Below are 19,881 nucleotides of genomic sequence, written 5' to 3' on the forward strand. Positions count from 1 at the left end.
AGAATGATCTAAATTAGCTTATTAGATCTGTCAGATTCACCAACTGAGGCCACAAGGGATGACTCAATCCTCAGATGGACTCACATGTCACGCCTAGAAAACTATCATGAAATAGTGTGAAGCATCCCCACAGTGCCTTACAATTAAACCCAACTTTCTATTGTGAAAATCTGGCACATCAAGCTAAACACAAAGGACACTGAGTGGATAGAGGTGTTCTTTCCAAAAATGCCTATCTCCATGGAAACAGGTCTCTGAGGAGAAGGAAACGTGATGGAAGAATGAAAGGAAGAAGGGAAAAAAGAAAATGCAGCCATCTAAAAGAAGCCTTGTTTTTATCAGTGAGATACAGGAAAGGGGTCTCTGGTTCACTCAGAGGTTGTAAGAATTTTCAGCTATTTCATTTTTACTTGTCAACTTGCATGAAACACTAATTATAAGTGTATACAGATTTCTCATATGTGATTTCTCATACGTGTTTGTGTAATTTGCATTAAAGAGGCAGCAAGAAACAGGATGCTAAAAATCTTTATGGGTGCTGTCCTGGGAGGGAGGTAACATGAAAAAAAGAAACATATTTATCTGTTGGAAGAATATGAGTACCAAGAATGATACAGTTCTGTATAGACACTGCTTAAAGGAAGACAGAATATATTCTTGACTTCAATTTCTTTATAGTCATTGGTTCTATATTTATTTTTTAAATCTGGATACTGTTGAACATACTATGAGTAGGTATTAACGCAAAGGTTGATGATACTTTTTCTATAATCATGCAGTACTACTTCAAAAGGAATTATTTTATTTTAAAGAATATATTTAAAGCATTAATATTCCATGAGACATTTCCATTTAAGTTCTACACCCTATGAAGAAATTCATTTATTGTTAGTTATTCCAAATATGCAGAAAATGATCTAAATTTTTTATAATTAATATATAACATGCATTGTTAAAATGCATTAAAGGGTCGTATGGATAACAAAACATAATGAATACAATAACAAAGATAGTACAGCCTTTCAGACAACAAATAAATTTCAATTTCTAGAAAAAAAGATGTGTAAGCCCCTATAGAAACCATGATCTATGTAATCATACCACTGAGGCATATTCTTGAAGGTCAAGTGCTTGGTTATAGTCAGCCATAGCTTCCTCAATCACACCTATTTTACCACGAACTTCTGCTCTGAGATTATATGCTAGAGCGTCATTTGGCTTCAAAGACAGGGCTGTAAAAGAAAAGTATTTCAAGATATGTTTTATGCTGCACTAGAAAACACTCATTTTTTAAAAAAATAAAAATTTTATAAGAACTTTAGTATTACTTATTTGTAAACGTTTTCCTACAAATGTAAGTAATTATTTAAATTAAGAATACTATATCTCACTAAGAAAACTACCTTGGGAAACACAATACAATGTCTTTCTTTGAAAGGCTGGCATAGTTTGTCTATAGTTTCCCTAATAATGTATCTCTACTTAGCCACACTTCAAGTTATTATACAAAGGAATGTACACTGATTACATCAAAGATATGGTATGTAAAAACTATTAACTCTTACACAAGTTTAACTAGACAAATAAACCTGATGATTTTCTTCTCTTGTCATCTAAAAACAAACATCAACCACTGTAATCTTACCCAAAAAGGTACCAAAAATACCTTTATTCAGGTCTTCCTCAGCTAGTTCATATTGCTTTAAACAACAGTAGAAATGTGCTCTGTTAAAATATACTGCAGCCCAGAAAGGACAGCTTTCAACAACATATGTAAAATCTTCTCTTGCTTCTTTGTATTGCTTTAATATTGTATTTACAATAGCTCGATTCATGGCAGCACATTCATTTTCTGGATCAAACTTTAAAGCCTTTGAGAAGTAGTCCCTAGCCTATAAAATGTGAAGATAACGATAATTTGAATATATTTCAATTGAAAGCTACACAGCAATTTGAGGCATTTTTACTCTTAATTTAAAATTAAGACCAGTGGTGTACCTAAGGGTCAGTGGAAGCATTTCACTCCAGAAACAGGCAGTAAGGAGGTGCACTGGCTATAAAAAAATGTAACAAACAATAATGAAACCAGCTGAAAGTTGGTCACTTTTTGTTATCACAATGATTCTGCAAATCTAGATAATGTCAGTGATAAAATACTCTTTCCTGCTGAGGCAAAATCCCTCAAATCCCACATCTCTGCTCAGTACTAGAAAAAGGTAAAATATAAATTAGAACAGAAGGTCACAACTAGAAGATAAAATGTTAGAAAATTAACATTTTTCATATAAAAGCTAAAGTAAGGTTCTAAAGCATACCAAAAAGGGATAAAAATTCAGTTATACTATTAAAGATTAAGAAGAAGGAAGAGAGATGGGGAAAAAATCAGCTTGTCAAGAAGATCAAAGAGTCTAGATTATTAACTGCACATCATGGAGCTGGAAGGGACCCTCCCAGGGAGGTCTGTAGGGTCAGGGTCTTGGTCCAAGAATCATTTGCTACAGGTCTTCAGAGGTAAGTAAAAAAATTGAGAATAAACTATTAGTAACCTCTATAGCACTTTGACATGGCTATGACATCCCAGCACATGAACATATTTCTAGTAACTCATTTTTTATCATTTTGGCGATGTATTGATCAACAACAAATTGGAAAATTTTTTTTTAATGTGCCCTTTGCCACAAATACTTCAGACAATGATTGGACACCCTCCTACTCAAGGTAGGAATCTCTTCCCTAACTCGATGATGGTTGAAAACTGGGCTCCTAGTATAAAACTACTTTAAAGGAAAAGTCATTTTTAACAGTTAGCATGCTCTCTTCCACTCCTTACCACTCAGTTTTTCCCAGCCCACCACAGTCTTGCTCTGTCCACCCTCCCCCTGTTGTGTGAGTCCTGCTCCTGCTAAGGCTGTGATGTCCTCCATCCCAAAGGACATTTCCATTTGTTTCTTCCATGACATTCTTGTGGCACAGACACTCTTGATCTCTGCTTCTTTTTTAAAACTCTCTCTGTCCTTGGGACAGGACATCTCCCTGGTTTTTCTCCTACCTCTCTCATCATTGTCTCTCAGTCTCCATCACTGAACTACATTTCTCTATGTTTCCCAGGGCTTTGTCTTCAATTCACTTCCATTGTAAGTACAATGAATGGTGGCCAGGAGCCCAGACCATGGAGCCAGATTACTAGGTGTAAATCCTCACTCTACCTCTCAACATCTTAATGTCTTTGGGTGAGTAAGTAAAGCCTTTTTTGCCTCAATTCTCTCATCTGTGAGATGGAGGAAGAAATAGAACTCTACTTCCAGTGTTGCTTTGAGGATTAAGTGAAATGCTATGTAAAGTACTGAGAACACTATACAGAATATAGTTAAGGACTCAATTAGTGTCTACAAATGGAGAGGCAACATAGCCTTCAAGCAATACTCCATGAATTTTGCTGCCATCTGACTTTTGAGAGGCAATTAGATCAAGATTGTACAACCCACCTTATTCCTGGATGGAACTATTCTATGCTGCAGGTAAGTGCAGTTTAAGGAACCTGGTAAGAATTGACATCCTTCTGTGAAGAGCTTAAAGCAAATTCACTCCTGAACAGAAGGTTCAACTCAGCCATTAAATAAGGCAGAAATAACTCCAAGCCGGGCCTCAACTTTCTTCAAAAAATTATTTAGGCTTCATTTTAATTCACCAATAAATGATCAATGGAGGCCACACTATTCTACATTACAAAAGCATGATTTCAATCAAGTAAGATCAAATGCTTACCTCAGCTAAGATAAAAGAATTCAGTAAAACACAATAATGTACCTAACTTTGAATAATGTAACTTTCTATCACAGCTCCAAAATGTCTTACTTAGAAAATGAAAGCCTATAAGTTTAATGAGGTTGCTTCAAGTATCAGAGTATTAACTATGAAGCAATTAGAAGCCAAAGACACCTATCATAATGATGGTCTTGATTTTTTTTAACTGGTCTAATGCCCTCATCCAGTTACTTTTTAAAGTTACCTGTAGTACATGAAGTCGCACACAGCTCATCCAATATGGTTTAAAATCATTGTCAATAACTAGCAATATAAGAAGCTGGAACTTATACATGTTTTGACCCTCTAGAGATTATTTGATAAGCTGAGGAACCCCTTCTCCTGCCTTTAAATCTTCCTTCCAGTATATAGTGAGAAACAAAGGTGGGGGCAGAGGGGCAGGGAATAGAGGCCATTTTCTCCACAAAGAGGCCTAAAGCACACTAAAATAGTTGAATGACTACTCTCATATCTGCCTATCTCTGGAGGGGTGTGCATTGTGAAGCCCAAGCATACAGTATATCAAGACAGAGGGCAGAATTCTAGATGAAGTATTTGTTTAGCTAATATGTCCCCAGTTTAGGGAAATGGAGCCGTACTTAGATAGATAGATGATAGATAGGAAATAATCAAAGTGCACTGTAGATCTGACACATAGTTTCTTACATGATGCCCATCAGAGTTATTAGAGACAAATAAGTTTAAGTAGCAGATCTCCATCTCATGTGGATTTTAAACATTTACGGAAACAGAAAATTGCCCTGGGCATTTTATTTGTTTTTATCTCATTAACTAACTCTAACATGCACAGAAACATTGCTAGGACCCAGCCAGAGAGTGGTTTAAGGCTCATGAAGTTTGAGGCAATTGACCCTGGCTTGTCCACCTGGAAAAACATTAGCCTCCTCATTGTCCACTGAGGTCCAAGTGGCAATAATCTCATTCATGCCTTACAGAATCACACCTCTGATAATTCTCTGCCCCGGCATCTGGCTTCACCACTGAGGCCAACCAAGCCCATCACGGGGTCAGCAAGCTGTCCAGGGCCATGATCTAACCTGGGAAAGAACATGAGCTAAGTTAAGAGGATGGCAGGAGAAAAGGAATGGAGGGGACACACTTGAGAAAAAATTAAGGAGCAACGCTGACAGGATTAGATGAAGGAGGTGAGGAAAGAAGTTACAGCTGATGCTGATGTTTTTACTCAGGTGACTTCATGGAAGAAGGCACCTTGAATTGAGAGAAGACTTATACAAAGAAGAGCTGAACTGGGGTAGGGAACGTAGGATCAATACAGTTCAGTGCACTTGTGAAATAGCCAGTTTTAGCAACTGGTGTTATATATGGGTTAGCTGCTCAGAGGAAGGTGCAGGCTGACATGTAGTATGAACCAGAGGCAAAGACAGGCTTTCTAAGCAAGGAAATGTGGGGAGAAGAGAACAGAGCATGGTCTCTCCCTGGAGAGGGATGAGGAGAGGAGTGATCAGTTCCTAGAAACGACTGTGGGATGACCCAAAGAAGTACTGAATTACATAAAACAGTACAGAATCGAGATTTCACTTTAAATTCATAACCACAAACCTGAAATGAGGATGTAATGTCTGGGAATCCTACTACATCTCCCCATTATGTTAACCCTGGTATTCTCTGAAGCACTTGAAACTCCTAACTATTCTGTCCTGCTTTTTAACTGTTCACACTCACTCTTAACTGATAACTGATACTTGTATTCCATGGAGAAAATATAGGCAAGGCACAGAAATGCCTACTTACAGCCTATCTGTCTACATTCAGCTGCCCCAGCTCTCTGGCCTCCCTCAGGACATCACGCCCATCCCGCTCCCTCCCTGCCACCCCTGGAACTTCCAAACTGTCACCCCAACAAACTCTCCAAGGCTTTGACCCTAATGGCCCCCACCCTTCTCTGAGCCTGCACCAACAATACCTCCCTTTCTACTAGATCCTTTCATTGACATAGGAGCATGAATCAGTACCTACTACATTTAGAAACATAACAAAGAACTTATTACCCCACTCTAGCTATCACCCCCATTTCTCTATTTCTCTTCACAGAAGCATTTCTTGAAATAGTCAAACTGTTTCTCATTCTTCACCTCACGTTTTCTCTGCCACCCGTTCCACTCCCGGCGACTGCAGCAGTGTTCCCCCTAGAGTCGTCGGCGTCCTCCTCCAGCCTCCTCTCCCTCGACCCCTCAGCAGTGCATTTCTCTTCTTAAAAGCATTTTAGTCTGGAGGTGACTCCATACCTCCCTGGTTTTCTTCCCATCATCCTGGCTGGACGCTTCCTTCTCGGTCTACTTTCTGATTTCTCCTCTCTGCCTCACTTGTGAGCACTGGTGTTACCCCAGGGCTTGCTCCTTAAACCTTTCTCTCCAACCGTGCCATCTACCCAGGTAATCTCCTAGAGTCCCACACACATGCTAATACTGATATGGCGACACTCATATGGGACAGTATCAAGCATTATCACCATCAATATTTTCTTGTGTATTTTATATTTATTTCTCTAATTAAATGTAAACTACATCAGAAAAGAAGCCTTCCTATCTTGTTTGACTCTGTATCCTGAGGGTCTTTATTAAGAACATGCATAGAACATGGCAGGTGCATCATAAATATGTGGAGGCCGAAAGAATGAAGAGCTGAATGGAATCAGGAAATATCTACTGAACTTTTCCAGCAAGATACAGACAAGGGCTACCACTTCTTGGCACACGAATGTGTCCCAAAGATCACTTGAAGAAGAAGCACAGTGACAATATGATAGTAAAGGAGAATACAGAGGCTACAGGTCTCAGAAAATGCAAACAACAAAAACAACCTTTTCAAATGAGTAAATCAGCTTAGAGGGCAAGGGCTGTGAAAAGTTCTGAGAAACACAGAGGTTGTTGTAGAAGCCTTCCCAAAGCAGGCTAGGCTAGAGAGGACATATTGTAAAATCCTTTACTATACCATCAGAGGGAGTCCAACTTGGAAAGTTATCACAGCCCATCATCCTGTGTCCCACAATAATCTCTGCTGCTAGTCCAGGAAAAATATTTATCCCATTCGAAAGTGAGTAACATAATAGTAATTTGCCGACCTTCATTGTAAAAACAAGGATGAAACACAATAGCTTAATTTTTGGAAAGATAAAAAATACTCACCAGAAAAAAACATGGCTATACTGTAGATAAAAGTTATAACATAACATTTCAAAATGAACTACAGAAAAGTTGCTGAGGAAGCAACTGCAGTTAAGAAAAATAAAAAATAAAGGACTTCCAAAAAGAGGTAGCCAAAAAGATATGAAATGGAAATGGGATATGGAACTAGGAAAAAAAAATTAAAGAAACCTGAATGATAAGGTCTGTAAGGGAATAATAAGCTATCTCAAAAAATACAGCAGAAATTTAGAAGAGAGATGTAAAAAATTCAAATAAAATGAAACACAACCTAAGAGATAAAAAACAATTGAGAGAAAATCATTGGTATATAGAAATCAAAGGACATCCTGTATATAATAATTGGCATGCACTCCCAATGAAGAAAAAACAATGAAATGAGAAAAAAATTTTACACTGAATTCAATAAAATTTTCCTGAGCTCTACAAAATGAAAATGCACACTGAGTACTTGATAACTTTGACCCCAAAGGGCAAATCCTAAGACAAACCTTTATAAAATATTTGGTTATCCTGACAAAAACAAGTCACTGATAACAAAACCGCCTTTCTATCAGGCTTTCTGACACGATGTGCAACACCAGAACATAATGAAACAACACTTACAAGACAGGCAAGGAAAGAAAAAGTGTCAAAGATTTTAAACCCAGGCATGCTGTATCTTAAAATATAAAGGCCACAGCCAAACAGCTACAAACATGAAAAAATTCAAGGCATATTGTTCTCATGAGCAACTTTCTCAGGACTCTACTAGACGACTAATGTCAGACAAGCAAGAAATGATTAGTTGGGAGGGAAACTTTGGCAAAAAACCTGGTGATGAGAACTGAATAGCTAAGACTAAAATGTCACAGAAGAGTAACAGGATAGTATGCAAATATCAAATTCCCTGGTGGTGTAGGAGACACTGACGTGACAAACTGATGCAATCAATGTGAGTGCATTTAAGAATACAAGTACAAATATTTGTTAAAAGAAAATACTACTAACTAAGATTGACTAATGATGAGAGGGAGGAATAAAGGAGTAAGAGATTAAACGGTAATTTCATTCTTGCTCATAGTAAAGAAACTGAAGAAATAGGGAACCAAAGGTATAAAGGTAATTTTATAATGGTAATCAAAAAAAGAGAAAAGTACAGCTACACGTAAGAGAATGAAACTGGATCACTGTCTAACCCCATACACAAAAGTAAATTCAAAATGGATCAAAGACCTGAATGTAAGTCATGAAACCATAAAACTCTTAGAAAAAAAACATAGGCAAAAATCTCTTGGATGTGAACATTAGTGACTTCTTCATGAATATATCTCCCCAGGCAAGGAAAACAAAAGCAAAAATGAACAAGTGGGACTATATCAAGCTGAAAAGCTTCTGTACAGCAAAGGACACCATCAATAGAACAAAAAGGTACCCTACAGTATGGGAGAATATTTTCGTAAATGACAGATCCGATAAAGGCTTGACATCCAAAATATATAAAGAGCTCACGCTCCTCAACAAACAAAAAGCAAATAATCCAATTAGAAAATGGGCAGAGGAGCTGAACAGACACTTCTCCAAAGAAGAAATTCAGATGGCCAACAGACACATGAAAAGATGCTCCACATCGCTAGTTATCAGAGAAATGCAAATTAAAACCACAATGAGATATCACCTCACACCAGTAAGGATGGCCACCATCCAAAAGACAAACAACAACAAATGTTGGCGAGGTTGTGGCGAAAGGGGAACGCTCCTACACTGCTGGTGGGAATGTAAATTAGTTCAACCATTGTGGAAAGCAATATGGAGGTTCCTCAAAATGCTCAAAATAGACTTACCATTTGACCCAGGAATTCCACTTCTAGGAATTTACCCTAAGGATGCAGCACTCCAGTTTGAAAAAGACAGATGCACCCCTGTGTTTATCGCAGCACTATTTACAATAGCCAAGAAATGGAAGCAACCTAAGTGTCCATCAGTAGATGACTGGATAAAGAAGATGTGGTACATATACACAATGGAATATTATTCAGCCATAAGAAGAAAACAAATCCTACCATTTGCAACAACATGGATGGAGCTAGAGGGTATTATGCTCAGTGAAATAAGCCAGGCGGAGAAAGACAAGTACCAAATGATTTCACTCATCTGTGGAGTATAAGAACAAAGGAAAAACTGAAGGAACAAAACAGCAGCAGAATCACAGAACCCAAGAATGGACTAACAGTTACCAAAGGGAAAGAGACTGGGAAGAATGGGAGGGTAGGGAGGGATAAGGGCAGGGAAGAAGAAAGGGGGTATTATGATTAGCATGTATAATGTGGGGGGTGGAGGAAAGGGGAGGGCTTTGCAATACAGAGAAGACAAGTAGTGATTCTACAACATCTTACTATGCTGATGGACAGTGACTGTAATGGGGTTTGTCGGGGGGACTTGGGGTAGGGGAGAGCCTAGTAAACATAATGTTCTTCAAAAAAATAAAATTTAATTTAATTTAATTTAATTTTTTAAAAAAGAGAAAAGTGTAAACCCTCCTAAATATCAGAAAAATTATGAAAAAAATGAAATAGAACAGATCATGGAGGAGAACATTTTAAATACACGTAAACACAAAACTGACATAAAACAACAGAACTAAGACCAAACTTACTGACCATGCCAAAATGTAAATGACCTTATTAAAAGCTAATATTCTCATATTGTCCTCTAAAGCAAAAATCCAAATCTATGTTATAGAAAGAGAACACTTAAAGGATTCTAAACACTGAAAATAACAGGAAGGGCAAAGGACTACCAGGCAAAAGCGAACCAAATGAAGTCAGAGGTAGGGAGAATTTATTCCAAAGAGCATTAAAAGAAACAAAGAACGGCCTTTATACGGCTGAAGACTACAACTTACAATGCATACGTACTGTGCGTGTGTGTCTACATGTGAAGTAATGCAGTGACAACTTTCATAAAGCAGAAATTACAAGCGATGTAAAGAGAGCTATGTAGGGTCACCATGATTATAGGATACGTGAATAAACTTTTCTCAGCACACGATAAACCAAATAAAAAATAAAAGTACAAATATAGACTAATTAAAAACAATCTAAAAGGTTGATCTTATACATATATCTTTAATTCTATATCCTTATAGTAGAAACTCTTCTTAGAAAGGGTTCCTGGAATATTAAAAAAAACAGTTGCCATATATTAAACCACACTGAAACTCAGTAAATTCCAAAATTAAAAATTATAAAAGTCTTTCCACCTGGACATTTTAAGTGCCTTGTTAATTTATCCTCTAATCAAAGGGAAATAAAATGTCAGGTGCAACATTTTGGGAGAATAGAGATAAAAATATTACAAACCAAACATGTGGTATACTGCCAAACCAGGCAGTACTTGGAGAAAGGCATAACCTTAACTCATCATGTTATAAATGAAAGGATGACAATAAATGAATTAAGCTTCTGACTAAAAAATACAGACAAAGAACAAGATAAACTAAAGATAAGAAACAAAAGTGAATATAGATTTTAAAAAAGCATTAAAGATGATTTTGAGTCATGTAAATGCATTACAGTTCAAATAAGTTCAAAATACAAAAATGTCAATTATTAATAACCCAACACTTTCTTTCAGATATTATGAAATGAGGTCCAAAAAGATATAGATGTCATAAAACCAAAACTAACATCTATATGTTCCTGCTCCCAGTCAAGTGCTCACATGGCTGAAATTTTAAAAGGTAGAAATAAAGATAAGTTAGATATTCACACTATGATAGAGGGTCTTGACGGGAGCCTAAGATTTGGCAAGTGGTGGCAAACAGTGGAGGATTCCAGGCCAGAAGCTGGGGCTGGTGGGTAGTAAAGCATTGCCGACACTTGGGGAAGTCCAAAACAATGTCTACTGGACAAGTGCTGAACAGCTGGTGGTAACGAGAATAAATCCATAGAGGTGTAAACATTTAATAAATAATTATAAGCATTCTTATTAAAGAGAAACTATTTCTAAAGAAGAGCTAATGGTTGGCCTGAAATGTAAGGATTGCAGTTTGAAACTACATGTAACAAAGAAAACATTTAGAGTCAAAAAGAATATATTAAGGAAAATGCATTACCTGGGAAAACTGCCTGTGGTGAAAGTAAACATTTCCTGCGTTAAAGTAAGCCAGCGAGTACATGGGGTTCAGGGAGATGGCTGCTTGGTAGTCCCTCATGGCATTCTGTCGCTGACCCAGAAACTCATGAATCACACCACGATTTGTTAAGAATTCTGCTGTAGTATTGATCTGCAATATAATAGAATGAGTATTCAGCATCTGGGATTAGTATTTCTCTTCGATTGCATGTGTGCAAAAATGAACATTATGAAATCTACCTGTGGGAAACTGGTAATTGTATAGTGTGGGTGAAACCCCATTAGAGCAAATATTTTGAGAAAGGGCTCCATATAAAGTTGGTTTAATGTCAACACTTTGTTGATTTGGTGGCAATAAAACAAATAATCTTAGTGTGTTACTTAGTTCCTTTGCAAAGAATAGACAGGGGGTGGGGAGAAGCTTATCTGTTTAGCTCTATTAAAGCTGGAGAAGAAATTAGTCAACATGTTTATTTGTCCTATGTAGTAGCAATCATCTCTCAGTTCTTTCCTTCTTTTCATCTCAAAGGTTATAACATCTACCTGAATCAACAGAAACAAATTCTAAAATATAGAAGAAAAGAGGAAGATTTTCTGTCACTATGTACAAAACCTGATATTTTTACTTGCTCACTACAGAAGAATCTCAGGATTTACATTGTTCTTCCTTGTTCCTTTAAACCCAGAACCTTATTTTATTTTTTGCATTCATTTTTTATTACAAAAAAATATTGATGTCCCATGAAACCATAAGCACATTTACTGAGATGAATCAACATTTATTAGGAATTTGTTTTTTGAATTCTAACTGTATTTAGGTTATAAAATTAGCAATCTAAATAACTTTTTACTCTGGAAATCTCCTGGGGGGAAAAATACAAATGTTATTTTCTCTATTTACTTTTAAAAAGTAAAAAAGTAACAGGGAACTTCTCATTGATCCTATTCTTTGTTGGTATTAAATTACGCTAATGATAATATAATTTAAGTGGACTTTTACCTTTATGGAGGCATTAATATCCTGAATTGCAGCAAAATTATCACCCATCTGAAGACAGACTATAGCTCTTCCTTCATAGGATAGGTAGCTCTTTGGATCAATTTCTATGGCAATGGTAAAGTGGTTCCAAGCTTTCTGGAATTTTCCTTGGGCCTGAAACAATTTTCCATTTACATGAAGTAGGAAATTTTCTATAGCATGACAGATGTTCATGATTCTAACTTAATCAAATAAAGCCTTTAGTAAGGTTGTTTTATTGATATTGTGCTAAATCTAAGGTATTTTCAACAAGGAAATGAACTGTACTAGTAGTGCATTCAATTGACTAATTACACCTCTGTTTACGCTGAAACTTTAATTGATTAATTAAAACAAATCCAACTGTCAAACTCACCTCTTACGCCAGTCTTGGACAACAAATAATCATAGCCATCATGCGAAACAGCAATGTTTCTGAAAATGACCCCAAATTTATGAGCTCTGTGCACATAGGCAGGGATTGTGTTTATTTGCTTGGCAATGAGTCTCCAGTTACATAATAAACATAATAAAATAAGTGTGTTGAAAAAAATGAATAAAGGGTGTAAAACTATTTTGGTAAATTGTACCAGCATCTGGAATTTTAGTATCACTATACACATTCCATGGAAAATACATGCAAATCTACATCACATCTGGTTACACCAACTTAGCATCAACTGGAAAATAAGGAAAAAGGTCAGGAGAGCATCACTATTAATAGAACGATGTCAGAGTATTTGCTAAAGAAGACCAGCTGGCAGCTCAATACCTCATGAGAGGAAGGCAGCGAGCTGATAAATTCAGCAGGGTCCAGAGCTGTCCTTGACTCTCACGGGCTCAAAAACTCAAATTGCCAGAATCTCACAAGCTGACACATTAACCAAGTTGAGCCCAGTGACTGTTGCACAAAAGCTAATGAGAAAATGTAACTATTATGATAACTAGACACTTGTAGTTATCTCCTCCCTCTGAGAAAATTATGTGGAAATCAACATTGTCATCACAAGTTCGTTTGATAAAGAATCATACAAATTGAGATTAGGTTATTAGAATATTAACCTGCAAACAGCCTCACAACAGGATTTCGTCTGGCATCTGCTCCTGACAACATCTGTTTCACTAACTTCTGCATCCCTAGTGCTAAGCACATAGTAATGAAATCTGTTAAGTATTTGTTGAACATATTAGTAACTCTATCCCATGAACAGGGCTTGGATGGGCCTCTCTAACTCTTTCTTTTCAGTCTTTTTCCTGATTCTTCCTCATACTGATGTGTTTTTCAATCCTCTTTCAGGCTAATAGATACTCAGTGAGATCTTCATAAAATGCAAATCTGATGCCACTTCTCTGGCTAATGATATTCACATACTTAACTGGCCTGCAAGGCCTGCACCTCCAGTCTGTAATCAGTTCTCTAGCCTCATCCCACATCTCTCTCCCCTTGACAGTAAAACCCCATCCACTTGGGCCCTCGGTCTCTTTCTCACAAGACTTCCTAAGGGCTCTTCCCTCTATCTGAAGCACCATGTTCTTGCCCCACTCCTACCTCTCTAATTACTAGTTTTTCACACCTCAATTTAAATGCCAGTTTCTCAAAAAGTCCTCCCTTAACCCCTATAGCTAGGTCCCTTGCTATAATTGTCCTAAAGCTCATCTTTTCCTTTTGTTGCACTTATCATGACTATAATTAAAATAATTATTCATGTGATTGCTTGATGCTCTCTCTCCATTAGTAAACTCTACAAGAAGGAAGTAGACTTTGTTCATTGCTGTATCCCTAGATCTAGAGCAGTCCTCTCTATATGAGGTGCTCAGGAAATGCCTGCTGCATACAATGAGTGGGGATATTAACACAATTCATTGGACTGCAGTCAGCTCTAGCTGCTTTGGAAGTCTGCCTCTTTAAATTGACTTTGATAATTTCAACTGTGATCCAATAATGACTAATTTCATGTTGACTCTCTGAAGGCAATCTTATTTCCCTTAAAAATAAGTTCTTGGCATATCTCACAAAACCACCAATCCCAACAACCATCCTCCAATATTATTAGTCTGAGATGAGCAAAACTCATGTATTTTTAAAAGAAAAAAAAAACTTTAATTGCAGACTTTTAATAGACATTTCTACAAATAACAATAAATTTGAATATATTTTTTGCCCATTGTTTAAAATTTTGAGTTTTAAAAGGGATAAGAAGGAGATTTTAAATTCCTCATTTCCTGTTCATGGAAACTATGGCACATTTAGAAGTAGAGCACATCCATATGAAAGATGTTCTAGTTCACTGCCATGTGGAAGACGACCAGACCAGAAGTCCCTGCACAGTGGTTATCTGACCCAGCAAATGACTGGAATCCAAACCAAAGCTCTCAGATACTGCTTATTCCCTTTAGCTTCTCACTGATTCAATAGGACAAAACTTGTGGGTCCCAGGTGAAAGCCAGAGAAACAGAAGTTAGCCCAGTTCTTACGTATGAGACTCCTCAGGCAAATATTAAAGTTGTCTATGAGTATGGGGTAATATAGAGAAGGGGTGCAGGGATTGAGGAAACTCAGGTTCAAAAGATCTTCATCTCACTGGTACACCAGTGCCCCGGGTGTGCTCCCCAGGCAGGCTCCCTGTGACTGACTATTAAACCCCTTCTCCCACTGCTGCTGTGGTTACTAACAGGAAGGGGCAGGTAAAATGTTCATCACCAGAGAAATAACATGCATCCTCATCACCAGCAAAGGGCCAAAAAATTCTTTCTTTTGCCCAAAAGATGCTATCATGGCCCAAAATGTTGTTGTATATTACCTGCAGATTATAGCCTAAACTAATTCTGGCCTTGTTGTATGTTGGGTTAAAATGCAATGCTTTCACAAAATCCTTCTGTGCTTGTTTCATGGCTTCCTCATGACCATATTCCATGTAAGAATTTCCCCGTCCAATGTAAGCATCCAGAAAACTTGGATTAATTTTAAGAGCCCAGGTGAAGAAATCAACAGCTTGTTCAAACTCTTTATTTCTGAAAGTAAATAAAAATACAGATGCTTTCTGGTGAATTTTTCTAAGTACTTTCTTGTATATAACTTGTTCATAAAGATTTGCATTCACTCTTATAAAAAAAAACCTTTCATTTTTATTATCCATCATAGGAAGTAAGTATGTAAGTACATATGACCTATGGAAGTCTGACAGAGTCTTTGAAGATTTTGGTAAAAGTTAAGAAGGGAGGTAAGAGCCATATTTATAGCAGAATATGCTGGGATAATATTTTAGAATTCTTTTTCTCAGATTAATAGAAGTCTGAACCACATTCCTGAGCCTGTTTTAACAACTACCACTGGCCAATATAGAAAAACCCATGCCATTATTGATTATATATGATTTAAATCAGATCAAATTTATTTATATGCATTTACTATTTCCTTATACAGTGAAAGGAACCAAGATTTCATCACATAGAAGGCCCCACTTCAGATTTTCTATAAGGCAGGCTAATTGTTTGTGGACACCAGGAAAGCAGGTGGAAAAAAAAATGCACTTTATTTATTAACTTGTGAATACATGTGACTAGGTAATAATTCTGTCTCACTTCCTTAGTTATTCTCTGTGTTGAGGTGAGGGCTATTGAAAGAACAGAGTTAATTTTCCATCTCACATGCATTCTAAGTATCCTATTTTATCTCGACATGAAGAAAGTCCAGCAATTTTTTTAGAAATAGAATGAGGGAACTAACACTGAGTAACTGCATACTTACCGGGCACTGGGATATGTGCTTTACATATGCTATTTCATTTAATCATTTCAACAATTCTGTAAATGAGTCATAATTTTCTACCTCTTATAAATTAAAAGAAAATGGCTCAGAAAAGTTTGCACATACTAAATAACAGTAAATAGCATACTAAGGCTGCTCAGAGTAAATAACTGGGATTCAAACTCAGCTAAATCACAATCCAAACTCATGCTTTTCCACACAGTCATCTATCTCTACCACACATTCTTCACCTTTAACATGCTTGCAGTTGGTGCCCAAGAGGTGATATCTTAACAGTGTAGGCAGAAGAAAGGCTTGGAGTTCAGATCTAAGCCTGAACATGAAAATTAATGCTATTTTTCAAAGTTGTTAATGAGGCTTAAATGAAGGCATGCAGAAAACACAGCACAGAGACCCTCTTTCTATCCTCTTCATTACTTCTCAAGAAGGCTTCAAAATTTAACAAGATGAATCACTACTTTGCTAAATTTTTCCTTTACAAAATACATGAAATCCAGGGTAACTGCTCTAGAAACTATTACCTTCTAGATGTTACTCAGGAATTTCTCTTAAAATTGAGTTTCCCAAATGTCAGCCTCTCCTTCCTGACAGTTGCCCTATGTTCCACCTACACTATCACTTACTGAATATTGTCCTTTATGTCAATCACTTTTTTACTCAACTCATTTTAAAAGACAACTCCATTTCAATACCCTGAATAGGAAAATCACTATTTCATGTCAGAAGCAAGGCAACCATACAAATGAGTCCGTGTTGGAGCTGGGTACTGGAGTCCATAGGAAACCACACCTGAGGTCTGCTCCATCTATCACAAAGTTTTGGAGAGATGTGGAAGACTAGCTCTTAGCTGAGACTCCCCTTGGTGTGCTCTGAAGGTGTGAGGAACAATTCCATTTGAAACCGCAAAACAATTCAGTTTCTCATATGTGGTTCAGTATTTTTTAAAACTTATCCACACCATGAAAAAATGATTGAGGTACTCATGATATTCGCTCCATGTTTTGGCAAACACTACCCAAAGGTGGTGTGCCAAGTGTTCTGCCAGAAGATCACAAAAGAATCAACAGTGAAGGGCCAGGAGGGTTTGTCTCCTGACACTGCACACCAGAAAAGGTAACATCCACATACATGAGCCAGTGGCACCTGCAGTTCACTATGGATTGTTACTAAGAAAACACAGGGTCATTTGACTCCAAGTAGTTTACAATGAAATTGTGCTTCTCTCCTAGTAATTGGCACTATTTGAGGAGTAGTTTACTGAATATATGGTCACAATACCTGGAATTGTCTTCTCACTGTCGTACAGAAATAATTTTGAACAGATGACGACAGACTTATCAAGGTTAATTAATTATTATTCTTATACAGTTAATAGCAGTAATTCTGTATAAATGCATGTAGTTGACAGGTTTTGTTGTGCTCAATTTCTATCTATAGTGATCTATTTACATAGGATGCATACTTACAGTGCCCACATAAACTGAAATTTCCATGGCAATCCCAGTACTCTAGTTCCCCGTAAATCACTGAAATGCTCCTAGCATACTGACATCCAAACTGCATCATACACAGTTCCCCTCTCTTATCCAGAGGGAGATTTAAAATCTTTTGTGAATACATATGCTGATGCATGGTTTATAAAATATAACCTCACCTTTGTACAGATAAACCAATTTAAAAAGAAAAAAACTGAAGCAATGAACTGAAGCTATTTTTCTCTATCTAGTTATCAGCACTAACATTTAATGAGCATCTAGTTTGTTCAGTGAAGTAAATAATCATTAAAACTTAAAGCTGGAAAGGGAGCTTGAACGCTCCCTAGGAAACTCTTCAAAGCTGATGACTAAAAATCAAGTTGAGAGGAGGTGACAGGACCAAAGCCAGAGACTCCCAGCCCCCTGCACCAAGAGAAAAGAAAAAGAAAAGAAACAGGTACCCCTATAGGAACAGCAGTTTCATTTTTCTGAAGATGTGTTTATCTTGCAGTGTCATATAGATGGAAGCCCTCATTAAATAATCACGTGGCAGACAGTAAAAAATGTGGCAGTGTCTATGTTAGGTTCAGGATACATGTTCATCAAGAAATAAAATGTTAAACATCAATTGCCACAAATATAAAAGAATATTAAGTTAGTTTTTCTTACACCGTGTTTGTGTAAATCTAAAGTAACGTGATCACAGACAGAAGGCGCATGATTCTCATTATATGGTGCGCATTACCAATTGCTTGTGTGCCTAGCTTGTAGGCTAGACTAAAGACACAAAGGCCCAGCGCACTTTCCAAATTAATGACATACATGACCAGATGTGCTCTACTGAGTTGTACAAATAAATCATAAGTACCTCCCAAAACCAAAGAATGTGGCTTGCAGAGTCATAGATTCAAAAATTTTTATGCAAATATTAATTTTGTGCTGAAGTAAAAGTTGGTTAAGATAGGTAACTCAATAATCAGACTCCTCCTCTGTGACTTTTTTAAATCTGAAGTGTGACTTTCTCAAAGAGATCTAAAAATCAACACTACCATTACACTCTTTGTGACCATATTGGGCAACAAGTAGGATATTCAGCCCAAGGAATGTTGTCTCCTAGCAACCACAAGAGTGAGAAACAGATATATACAAAGGCATGCTTCAAAGTCTGCAGCCCCATGAATTCAGAGATCAAAGCCCTAAAATTAAAAGATTTATTCCTTTAAAACATTTTCCTAAATGGGAAAAATTTTACTTTCCCTACTATGAGACACCAATAACAATTCTCAATACTCAGAAACCATCCTTCCATGGAATAAGTATGGTTTAGCCTAACCTGAAAAGCAAAAATACTTTTCCTGAAATAAATATAAACAATCACTAAATCTTCATTGTTAAATTCAGTAAAACTATTAAAACTCAAGACACATGGAATTGAGACTGTGAGTTATCAGAGCTTTAAAGTTGATTTAAACTCTACTTTTATTAAAGGACAATATTCTAATTGACTGATAAGAGTTAATTATTTGGAATTGCAAAGTAGTGTCAGCTTAAGGAGGCTCTGCTGTATATGCCCAGTGATTACACTTATAAAAGTTTGGGAGCTGACACAGAGAAATTCACTGACTCTAATAGTTGCAAAACATAAAAATGAGGATGAGAGAAATTTTGGAATCTGTTTTTAATTTTAAGAGAATGCAATGACCTCAGACATTTTCGGTCTGCAGTCACCCACCAAAACAAACAGATCAGTCACCATTATTCCATCTCTTCTTAAGAATGACAATTACATAAAGAGATGGATTGTACAAAGGTTTCTGGATTAAAATAGAAAACAGTGCAACTACATTTTGCTGTCTACGTAAAATTAAAGGTCCGAGACCAGTTTAGGCCTTTTAATCCAAAGATACCTTCAAAAGTTCTAGTCATTATATTACTATGTTCATAAAATATAAAATCTAGTTCTCATAACTGCATGACCTGTGTCCTAAAAGGGACAAAAGTAGTGTTATTTCCTAAATAATTCAAACTATGCTTTTTTCTCTAAGCTGGATACTTACACAGCCTAGTCTACATAATTTCTAGACTACCCTAATTTCCCCCTCCAATTGTTATTATTTCTCTCATGAAAAACAATGCTATAAACAATTACTTAACCAAATACATTTTATTCCACATTGAAATCTTCATGTGCTGAATCTCTATGCTTTTAAAAGCCAAATAACCAGAAGTTAATTTTTAGAGGTCAAATGTGTATGTAAAAATAGAAACATTATAGTTAGCAAAATCTAGTATTATCTCAGAGTTAATTTTAAAGTGATCATCTGTATTTTAGCTTTATGTAACTATTCTTTTTCTCCCCTTCTATAAGTTACTTTTACAATAATCCAAGACACAGGTAATAATGTTGTAGATTTGAGAGTATTTTGTAGATATTTACTGATACTGTTTTGATCAGTTATAGATTTAGAATTATGCTTTCTAAATGAAAAACTTTCCTGAAAATGTACTATCTTC

At 36.6% G+C, this 19,881-nt stretch overlaps 1 protein-coding gene across 1 annotated transcript in view; it reads right to left on the reverse strand.

Annotated features, from left to right (window-relative positions):
- Positions 1-667: 667 nt before the first annotated feature.
- The window catches only part of TTC6 (tetratricopeptide repeat domain 6), a 191,878-nt gene continuing 172,664 nt past the window's right edge, over positions 668-19,881 (reverse strand). Inside the window, exons 28-32 of the mRNA XM_057488491.1 lie at positions 14,925-15,135; positions 12,106-12,258; positions 11,086-11,256; positions 1,667-1,892; positions 668-1,232 (exon numbers count right to left, since the gene is read on the reverse strand). Of these exons, the coding sequence (XP_057344474.1) occupies positions 1,096-1,232; positions 1,667-1,892; positions 11,086-11,256; positions 12,106-12,258; positions 14,925-15,135 (898 nt within the window). The 3' untranslated portion in view covers positions 668-1,095. The remainder of the gene's footprint in view (positions 1,233-1,666; positions 1,893-11,085; positions 11,257-12,105; positions 12,259-14,924; positions 15,136-19,881) is intronic.

Source organism: Manis pentadactyla, chromosome 11, assembly GCF_030020395.1.
Source record: "Manis pentadactyla isolate mManPen7 chromosome 11, mManPen7.hap1, whole genome shotgun sequence".
Taxonomy (NCBI): Eukaryota; Metazoa; Chordata; class Mammalia; order Pholidota; family Manidae; genus Manis; species Manis pentadactyla.